The sequence below is a fragment of the Cynoglossus semilaevis genome, chromosome 6 (genome assembly GCF_000523025.1).
Source record: "Cynoglossus semilaevis isolate Cse_v1.0 chromosome 6, Cse_v1.0, whole genome shotgun sequence".
In the NCBI taxonomy this organism is placed as follows: domain Eukaryota; kingdom Metazoa; phylum Chordata; class Actinopteri; order Pleuronectiformes; family Cynoglossidae; genus Cynoglossus; species Cynoglossus semilaevis.
This window is the reverse complement of record NC_024312.1, coordinates 17,274,639-17,285,671: the sequence shown is the minus strand read 5'-3', so window position 1 is coordinate 17,285,671 and position 11,033 is coordinate 17,274,639. Positions and strand designations below refer to the sequence as shown.

At 38.4% G+C, this 11,033-nt stretch overlaps 1 protein-coding gene across 1 annotated transcript in view; it reads left to right on the top strand.

Annotated features, from left to right (window-relative positions):
• Positions 1 to 11,027, top strand: part of ldlrad3 (low density lipoprotein receptor class A domain containing 3) — a 59,166-nt gene extending 48,139 nt beyond the window's left edge. The window contains exons 5-6 of the mRNA XM_008312511.3: positions 7,638 to 8,043; positions 9,367 to 11,027. Of these exons, the coding sequence (XP_008310733.1) occupies positions 7,638 to 8,043; positions 9,367 to 9,562 (602 nt within the window). The 3' untranslated portion in view covers positions 9,563 to 11,027. The remainder of the gene's footprint in view (positions 1 to 7,637; positions 8,044 to 9,366) is intronic.
• The last annotated feature ends 6 nt before the right edge of the window (positions 11,028 to 11,033 follow it).

The following is an 11,033-nucleotide window of genomic DNA, read 5'->3' as shown; positions in this document are numbered from 1 at the left end:
AGCAGGGGGGAAAAATTAAATAAATTCAGTGGAGTGAAAGTGACATTTTATATTACACATACAGTACAGTGTAAATTGGATCAGAAGGACTTACTGCCTCACTGGTTCCACTCTTATAATCCCTATTAGCAGCTCCCCCAGTTGTTTATATATATAAATATATACACCTATACTCTTATTCTGCTCTGCTGGTGATGGTGTCCGCAGAGAATTGGGACAAGAAAAAAGCGGATGATCTTAAAGCCTTCTGTTTTAATTGGTGTTTTTCTTTTTAAAACACGTCTGCACCATGTGTCAGGGTTCATCTGGATGAGGATTAAAAAAAATATTTCACTGTAGGACTGTGCGTGTATGTATGTGTATTTCACAATGTCTTTGAACTTCCTGTTCGTGCCTGTACCACTGTATGGTGGTTGCACATGTGCTTTGTGAGCATATTAACGACCAGATGCTATAACTCTCTCCTTAACAAACCCACCACTCTTAAAATGTGTCTACATGTCCATACTACTTGAACAAGTAGTCACGTAAAAATGGAAACCCTCTGCCCCCTAGTGGATTCTCTCTCATCACCTATTGTCTTCAGCAGTGAAACCTACTTTATTGATGAGGGTAATTACCCGTTATTAGTCTACATTTGCAGGGTTATTATATTTGTTTTTAATATTATTATTAATTATACAAGCTCGCACACTTTTACTTTTACTAGCAGACTTTTCAGTTCTTTTTAAAAAATATTTCCTGGATGCAATTTTGAAAATAAACAACATCAGCCAAAGCTAAACTGCTTGTCAAATACCAGTGGGAGGAAAAAAAGGGAGAAAACCACCCAAAATATTGGCGTCGTAAATCAGCTGCTCTTATTTTTCTTGGCAAGATTGGCATCAGCCAGAGGGAGAAAAAATAAAATAAAAACATCGATCAACCTCTTCTTTTTCTTATCTCTCTTCTCATAATGCTGTCAATCATGTGGAACTTAATGCACCGTGCCAGAAGCCGGCCAGACCTGTCACTTTCACAAGAGGCAGCGGCTCCTTTTATCACTCTGTTGTAATGGTGACAACAGGGCGGTCAAATGAGTCTGCAGCCCTGCACCTGTAATTAACTGCCGACAAAATGACTGTGCAGTAAGAGAAATGACCGCTGACCCACCTCCATCAGCTGAAGTCATGATCCGCACGTAGCAGCACCAACTGGGATTATTGGGGCTGATGAATGATTACTTTTCCTTCCACACAAGACTTTTGGATTATTTTTTTAAATGGAAAATGACATGCCAAACAAATCTGCAGCTCATATCTTTAGCCCAAATATCTACATTCCCTTTTTACAGATGTGTAGTACTTAAGATTGGTGTAGTGCGTCAGCAGCTTGGTTTTCTATATAATTCTGTTCTTTTTTCTTTTAAATGTGTGTATTTTGGCACCTCTTTTGTACATATTAAATCTAAATTAGCATTATAAAATTAAATTGCAAAAAAGTTTTTGTATCCCACCAATTTCATTGGTGTAACTGTTAATGTGTGAAATAGTTTCATTAGAGAAGAACACCAGTTCAGAGTTTCTATTAAGCCCTGAGTCAGTGCACTGACAAAGACCCTCACTATGCCTGAGTGGTTGTATATAGCTACTCTAGTGTGTAAAATTTAAAATGTAACATCTTGCCAAATGGTAGAAGTTTGTACAGATGTAAGGGCTGTCAGATGATTAAATCATTTAATGAGAATAATCACAGGATAACTGTGATTCCTGGTCAACCATTATAGTAATTATAGCATTTAATCATGATTAATTGTATTGTACATTATGCAGTTTGCTTCAGAGAGTTACTCGTTACCGTACGTGTAAAGTTATCTCAAAAAGTACCATGAATTAATCAGTCAAAGATGTCTTGCAACCCATTTGGGATCAGTCAGTGTCAGTCAAGGTTGTTAGTCAGCTGAGATTGGTGAGGCTGGTCTGACGCAAGACAGGCATCTGACCTTAAGCATCTGACCTATAAGATCGCATGCTGAACATTGAAATGCCAATTTAAGCTGGAGCTGCTTGCTGGAACAAATACTCTTTCTCACAGGTTTTGTAAACAGCAGTGGGTGAACAGACTGTGTATTAGAACAACAGTGGCCATTAGTTCAAACTGAGTCAAATTAATTATATGAAGGAGTTAAAGGAATTACTAAGTTTATTTTGAAGGCCCTAATAGATGTTGATTTTTGTTAAGTTTTGCCTTGTGTGTTGAATCTGCCCATTAGTGTATGCTGCACTATCGAAAGATAGATAGATAGATAGATAGACAGACAGACAGACAGACAGATAGATAGATAGAAATGTATTAATCCCTCAAGAGTTCCATTTGGGAAATTAAGGGGATTAGAAAAAACATGTCTGCTGTTTCAGACCCAGCAGCTTTTCTCTTGAAAAAACAAAAACAGGATCTGGTTTGTGGTTTAAGATAATAATAATCAAAGGGTTGTATTTAAATGGTAATGCTCCATGGGAGGTGTATAATGTGTATATTTTTAGTAAGTAAAAGTGAAAATAGTAAAAAAGTAGTAGCCATCAGCGCCATCTGGTGAAGTATGTATGATTCACTCCAAAATGCTGTAACAACTATGGATAGTGCTCAAAGCACTTGTAAAACAAAACTTTTATAAAACTATCTGATCGTAAACTTGTAAGATCGATAGTTTGTAACACGGTCAGTAAACTGGGATAGCAAATCAACAAAACAATAATCTTTTCATTCCTGTGCTCTCGGGCGTCTCAGCAACTCACTCCGTAGTCAGAATATTTGGAGTTGTACTGAACTGGTTTCCCCCTCATATCTCAAAGACAAAAGATTTTCCATTTTTATTCAAATTCACAAATTACATGATTTCAAAATGACAACCTAAATGTGCATTGAATACTAAGGTCTTGGGTTCAAGCCCGAAAGGAACCACATACTTAATGGCGCCTCCTGTGTGGGTTGCAAAGACGCACTCTGTGAATTTTCCCATTGTAGGATAAATAAGGGAATTATTTTTTTCTTCTGAGGATCTGAGAAGCTCTATTTAGGTTTTTTTTAAAGGTGCTTAAAACACCAAGCAGACACTGCTGTTATAAAATTGTGATGTACAACATAGAGCTATTTTTGACATATTATCTTAAAAGTGATTGAGAGCACTGATGGATGTTACTGATGGAAAAGGTACATGACAAACTGTTCCTGCTACTATTTTTAGAAACCTGTTTGCATTTGTTTTAATGCACTGAGGAGCTGAGAGCAAAACATAATGAAGCGCTATGGCAAATGATAAAACCAGAGATAACGAAGTTTGCGATGTGTTCAATATATCTGGTGATAGTCGAGTGCAGTTGCCGTATGATAAAAAAAGAAGAAAAAAGTCATCTTCATGGCAGTAAATTACCAAAATGAGCTGATTGGAGAAGTGGGTGTAGGGGGAGAAGGGGGCTTCGTAAAGGCTGAGGAGGGACGGACAGAGAAGATATTAAAGTCAATGGCAAGAAGGGGAAAGGGACAGTGCTGGGGAACGGGGAGGGGCGAGCGGGGAGGCACTCATGTAATTAAATAGGCCAAGTTGAAAAGCCGCAGCTTAGCCCTCCCCTTCCTCCCAAAGTGTCCATGGCAGGTTTGTGAGTTAGTGAATACCGACGCCAACATCACTGCAGAGCTGGGTTATTAATGTGCAACACAAAGCCTCTAAAGTTTAGTGTATGCAGACATTTTTATGTACACACAGCAGCCAACCAGAAGTGAAAGATTTCCCTATTGTTATGCAGCCCATTATTCACCGGCCCATGTCAACCTGCTGACGAGCCCTGCAGCAGGTTCTTGACTTTGAATCGCAGCTGGTCTACAGTGGTGTCACAGTACCGTTCAGATAGGTTTAGTCCGCATTTCTAAAATGCATAAAAGAAGTGTGATCAAAGTCACACTAACAGAGAGCCTGGTAAAGATATTGTGGATGGTGGTTATGCAATAAGACGTAGCAGCTTGCTAATATTTAGCTACAGTTAGAGCTGTCTGAGTAAAGTATGGCTGAAAAATATAACTGTAAAACTGTGGATCTAATCAAAGTTTCTCTTTTTGAGGCTTTTCTCTGATTCTGCAGTTTCGGCTGAGTTTTTTCACACAGATAATAACCAGGTATAAAAAAAAGTTACTCTGTGAAATAATTTGTCTTTTAGATTGAGGGTTTTCTTTGATATTTTGTGACCTACATTCAAAATGTCATTGTATGTCTAACATGTTTTCACCATAATATTATTAATGTGATATCAGTGGTTGAACTGGAACAAAACAGAAGTGAATTGAGACTGACAGAAACACACACACATATAGGAGCCATTTTCTGTGGCAGAGGCTGCTTCAGTCTCTTCCTCCTTTTTCTGTCAGCCCTTTCATCTCTTCTGTGATGTGAAGCCGTCTTTCAGTCTTCCATTGCTAATGTATTGAGTATTGTCCTATTGTTAGCGTTACAGTATTCTGAGTTCCTTTGTGTGTGCGGCTGTCTGCCACCGGAACACCGCACTGAATCCTGATCGGCGTCATAGTGTGGTGGTGGCAGGCTCTTTTCATTGGTTTTCTTTTTGCTGTGCAATTATTGGAATAATTCTTCTTTGTTCTGCTGACAGACCAGTTAGTTAATTAATGGGGACCACAAAGGACGTGCCAATTTTTTAATCAGCGGGGAGGAGTCGAAGAGGTCTGTTTTATTTGCTGTTGTCCGGTTGGGCGGGACGATCATCTGATTAGATTAGATTTAATTAAGACACAGAGAGGCCTCTGACTGCATGGTGCATGCGCCTGCTGGTTGTTAGGCATTCAACGGCAACTTCATGAAGCTCACACATGCAGATGAATACTCCCTGAGATGCTGGAAAAAAAAAGAAATATTTGTATATAATTTTTTTTTTTTTTTTTTTACAGCAAGCCTGCAAGGACTGCAGCTAGTCGACTCCATTATTGATCTTTTTTTTTGTTGCGAACCATTTCCTTAGTATCATTGCTGTTGTCCTCCTGCTTTGTTCTAATTCTTCTTAAAAACCTGAAAAATAGCAAGGGCTGTTGTTAATATACGGAAGAACCTCGAGATATGAGTTTATTCCGTTCCACAACAGTTAATTAAATTTAAATTCCCCCCATGTAAACATCAAAAACATAGATATAAACAAAGATATTGATAATATAAAATAATAATACTGTAATTGCCAATGAGCCACACACTCACAATAATGATAAAAACAAAAGAAAATTCAATTCAATCATCATAAAAAAAAAGGCTGCCAACTTTCCCAGCCCTAATTCAAATCTAAACGTATCACTTGTTCGTATTTGTGTTTGTTTGACTCAGTTTATTTATATCAATAAACACAAAGGAGTTGGTGAAGTCATTAAAGACAGCCTTAGGATTTGGCTTCATGTTTGGGTCTTTTCATGGCAACGTATTCCTGATTCTGTGCATTAGGGTCTACAAATACGAATGCTCCGAGGCAGTGTATAGAATATGAAAAATTAACTGATGCAGTGGGATGGGGTGAGATGCAGGGGAAGCAGCGTGTAAATTAATTTCGATTTTAATAGTATTTTTATTTGTTCAAGAGTGTGAAATTGCCCTGATTTGTTATTTTCTTCTTTTCTCTTCAACCAGAAATACAGTGATTAATATAAAAGTGCAGTGGAGTTTCGAAGTAAAAGCTGAGAATGAGTCGACTTGACAATAGTCCTACAGTACCTCCCCAAGGTACCCTGCAGGAACAGTGTAGGAACTACTGTTCTAATGAGAGTTTTGAGCTATCACAGAGGCACACGGAGATTTGCACCCTCTAAGGCTTTAGTGTGAGTGGAAATAAGACAGTTTAAAATACTGAAATGCAACCAATTCCTCATTAGCATGGCCTCTCTGTATATCAATAATGAATGTGTTCACTTCCATTCACCCCATCTCTTTGTGTGTCTGCTGGAAAGCAGCTGGGTCGTCACTTTAACTAGCTTTATCTGAAGTGATGACACTACTTTTTCTTGTCAAATATTCGAGTACAACTGTTTAGGTGTCGATCCTTCATCTCCGCTCAGACGTGAAGCTACGGTGGTGTTTAATTCTTCCCTCACAGTCAGGGCAGTGACTCGGCCTCTTCATGTCTCACACTCCTGGCCACAGCTCTGCTGAACGTCCTCAGGACTACTAAGTAGTTTGCCGCCTGCCCTTTTCTTTGTGATAAACATGGTGGACTGTAAGCTGCAGTCGGTTCTGTGGCAGGTACTTTACTACAGTGATGAGTTATACAAAAGTCATAGAGGCTTTGAATGTCTGAGGCTAAAATTGAGCTGGTCTGTTCCATCCGTACTACGGTATATCTCTTAAATAAACCAAATCATTAAAATTACTCAACATGAAACATCAGTGACAACTGGGTATCTATTAGGGATGTCCGATGTAGGCTTGGTAATACTTACAGTATTTATATATCTGTACAAACCACTGTATGAGTATGACATTAATTAAATGAGCTGCAATGCTGCCATCTGGTGACTTTCTCTTTAACATACAGCTGTTTATCCCCAAAACTGTTTTTAGGGCACACATCATTTGGCGAAATCCAGGCATTGTGTTATCGGGTTTTCATTATTAGAGGAAAAACCCATAACGATTATTACAGATATTACATAATATGCTAATATCGGGCCGATATTATTGGACATCCCTAGTAACTATGTAGCAGTAGTAACTAGTAAAAAGATTTTGGAAACCTTTTCCACCAGTCAGAGCTCTGTAGTCTTTTCTTAACAGTTTTAAATACATTCCAAAAAACAGTGGTAACAATAACTTTCTTGATGTGGTCAACAACATGTCAAAGCCTTTCTATAAATGTTAAAACTTCTCAAAGCAATGAAAACTTTAAACAGATGACTAAGATATTTTTCTGGAAATGGTTTTATTCTACTTTCTTGTTTGTTTGTTTTTTTTTTCAAATGTTTATTGTCTGGTCTTCATTTTAAATCTAATTCATTTATGACTTGTTGGTTTGTTGTTACATGAAGATATTCTCCTTTGTTGAACACAGTTCTACTTTCCTTCAAAACATGAATTTAAACAATTACAGTTAAAAGAAAATAGTGAGCAAAGCACAATCCAAGTGCGCAGTAGCAGCCTAGTCACAAATTAGTGTTTTTCACCTTGATGTGTACACTGTCAAACAGACGTGGTCATTTGAGGTCACCACTCTTACAAAGGAGAAGTGGGCGGACTGGATGTTTCAATATTTGCTGAGCCTTTGTTCATGATTTGCTGCCAGTGGTCATGGCGTAGCTGCACCACAGTAACCTTACTTGGCTCTCAATGTTTTTTATGTTGTGTTTTCATCTCCAGAAGCGACTGCCTCTATTGAATTATATGGACTGCATTTCAAAATGAACCAGTAAACAGTTTACTGCTTGATATTCACAGCCATATCCACTCCACTCCTCTCTTTGTTCCTGCTGGCTCTGCAATTCTTTTACACTTTCTGCCACTTACCAGGGCTCTTTTAACCGACTAAACCTTTCCCCATCCTCACTTACATCTATCTTTGAATCCCAACAGTCACCTACATCAACCCCTGCCCTCCCTTTTACCACCTTCATTTTCTCTGCAGAGTCGCCCAGCCAGAACTTTGTGACCCTCGACTACAGTCTGCGCTACTACCCCAGCATCACCTACGCAGTCATTGGCAGCGCTGTCATTTTTGTCTTGGTGGTAGTGTTGCTTGCCCTGGCGCTCCATCACCAGAGGAAGCGTAGTGTCCTGTTACCCAGAGGTGTCAGGGAGGGCTCACACCATCACCACCACCATCACCAGCCTTTGCTACTATCCCGTCTTCTGATCTTGGATCGAGGACACATGCACCACAATGGTCCTGTTGGATCTCCCACCTCATCCACTGTGACAGGCCAGTACAGCTCAGCCACTCAGGCACTGCATCTGCTGTCAGGAACTCTATTTCCCACCGGATCCTCCATGGACTCACCCCCCTCGTACTCACAAGCTGTTCTGGATGCCAGGTAAAAATGATGTGGGCCGTGGTAACAATAAAATGTACGTGTCTAAAGCAGGGGTTTTAACTCCCGGCCTGTGGGTCACTTTCAGCACGTGAACCACCCACGTGCAGCCCGCAACTAGATGTCAGTATAATTACCCCCTATTTGTTCACCCTTCAATGAGAATACGAGGATAACAGTGGCCCCCAGTTCATTTGGGTTTGAGACCCCTGGTCTAACACCAGGAATTAATTTTGATCTACATGCTAATGTTATTAGAAAATTATGGTTAGACTTCCATGTCACACTTACATAACAACCCAGTCATATTATTTGGGATTGACCAACGGTTTGGATGTAGCTCCACATTTATTTTATTTTCCCAAATGTCCAAGAATATTTGAAAGAAACTCAGTTCCTGACCTCAGACAAGTCAAATATTTGGTGAGAAAGATGTCCCGCAGAATTTAAAAAAGAAGAAATTCTTTGATTAAAACACTACTTGAATAAATATCTAGACCTAAATGCAGGATATGTAGACAAGCTTTAAGCTTTATTGTTTTTAATTTTTAAACGTAGTGAGAGTTGAAGTGTTCTAATAATTAGTCAGAAAAAACTTTGTCATGTGGGTGAAAGTAAGAAGTTATTATGGCCTTATTTGTAAACACAGGTAAACCTCTTCTTGATTCGCACAAAGCCTGGGTCAGAGGTCAACAACCTCTGACTCCTGTAAACATTCATCACGTAACTGTCCATGGAGCGACTTATGCAACAAAAAATAGCCAAGTGGTGGATTGTTTTTACTTGAAAAATTATTTAGAATCTCAGTTTAGGCTGCAACTTTATTTCTGTGAAATATTACTCAATGTATTTGTGAGTATATGAGGTCATTCAGAATAGTGTAGTGGAACAGTGGTAAAACATTCACCTGCCATATGGGTTAGATTCCACTCACTGCGTAAAGGTCTGACCTCAGTCAGGAGTAAAATATACAGTATGTCCAATCACTATCCAGAGTACTTCTGCTGTGACCCTTAATCAGTAATAAAATAAATAAAACACAATAAAATCAATGTTCAAATCATCATCATTTTTAACACACATATGCTATAAATAAAATTACAATATGGATCATAAAATATTGATAGAAAAATTTTAATTAGTTTAATTTGTCAGGCAAAGATGGGGAAAAAACACAAGTTAATTTACTGATACACAAACTGAAACTGTGTTTTTATGCAAAATGAGAATAGATTCCCTCTGCGTTGCAGGTTTTCTTGAAGAAAAAAGCTTCATCAGATAATGATATTATACATTCTTTTATTTCTCCACTTCATGTATCCCCAGTCGACCTCCCTGGTTTGATCTCCCTCCTCCCCCATACCTCCCAGAGAGAGACGTTCCATCAGTAGATGAGCTGCCTCAGTACCAGGAGCCTTTGAACCAGCATTCAACACATCCCACTGTGACCTCCACACAACGAACTGCGGCCTCAGGCACACAACTGACTCGATGCTCCACTGACGAGTCAGAGCAGCACTAGTCCAGCTTTTTGGAAAAAAATAATAACAGTGAAACTGGAAACGGCAGGACTGAAGGATGCTGGGTAACCAGAGGCCAAGACAGTTCACAGTCCAAAGCAGATGAGGACATTCGTCCAAGACAGACTATGAGTCATCCTTGACCTACTTTTTTATATCGCCTCTCTAAGGTATTGGACAAAGAGAACCTTTTTCAGAAACACTGAGCTTTTACACTACTACGCTGGCTCCCCCTGTCGGCTTAAAGGATGTACTGCAGCAAGACAACACTTCCAATAAGTGTGCGTTTCCAAAGAAGGACAAACTGCCTTTTACATATAATATATAAATATAATGATATAATCATAAAGTGTGGCTTGAATTGGTAGCACATTAAATGAACTGTTAAATGCCAGTTGGAGTGATGTTAGGTTTTTAGATCTCTACGGCAGCATTTGGAGAATTGTTTTGAAACTGGTATGACTTTTTGTCATTTCTCTCCTATAACATTGCATTTGACATATGTCATAAAGGCTCACTGAACACATTTTTAAAAAACAATCATCAATGTGTTAAACAAAGTAAATTGACTTCCTGGCCTGCTAATGATATTTAGTGTTAGGTTTTCATTTTACTATACATTTAAACTACAAATGTAAATATAAAAGCAAGTCCCTGTGCTTCAACCTATCTAAAAACAAGCTTACAGTCAGTAGACAATAGCAGATAACAAACATGAGCAGAAATTCTAATTTAGGGAAAAAAATGTCTCTGAGGTCACCAGAAATTTGTGATGTCCAAAAATGGGGTCACAAGCCAAAAAAGATTGGGAACCACTGGTTAAGTCGTTTGTGCCTTCAATTATTATCCCTATATTTCAAGAGAAGAGTTCTAATTTAAAAGAACATTTCAATTCTAGTGTGAATAAATATTTATGTATGGCATCAGGAAGACTAGACTGACTAAAGAGTTCAACAGACTGGTGGATCTGTGTTCATGTCAAAGTTGTCATTGTCACATTGTACATATGTACAGGACAAACACATGTAATAAAATAGAAGTAGAAAATGATTTTGAAGCTTAAAGTGTTAACTAGAGTTCACTTGTTTCATCTTACATTGTTTTAGAGGCAGGCTGTGAAAATACAGACAATGTTCAACCAATGCTATCATTACTCAGCTTCTTGTACACCAGGCAGGTAAGTTTTTTTTTCTTTTCTTTTTTTTTTTTTTTTTCTTTTTGCTTTACTTTAGAAAAGTTCTCAGGAGGAAAAAACACATTGTGGTCTATAGTCAAAGTATGGTTGGACTTACATTTCATTCATCTTTTCAGATTTGTTCATAGACATATTGTCATATTTTTTAATGTTGCACCTTCATGATCTGTCATTTTTGTCTTTTTTGTTTGTTTGTTGTTTTGTAAGTTATATTAAGTGCTGTCCGTCTGTCCATGTCTCTTGCTGGTAATGCTGTACAATCAGAATGTGCTTATTAG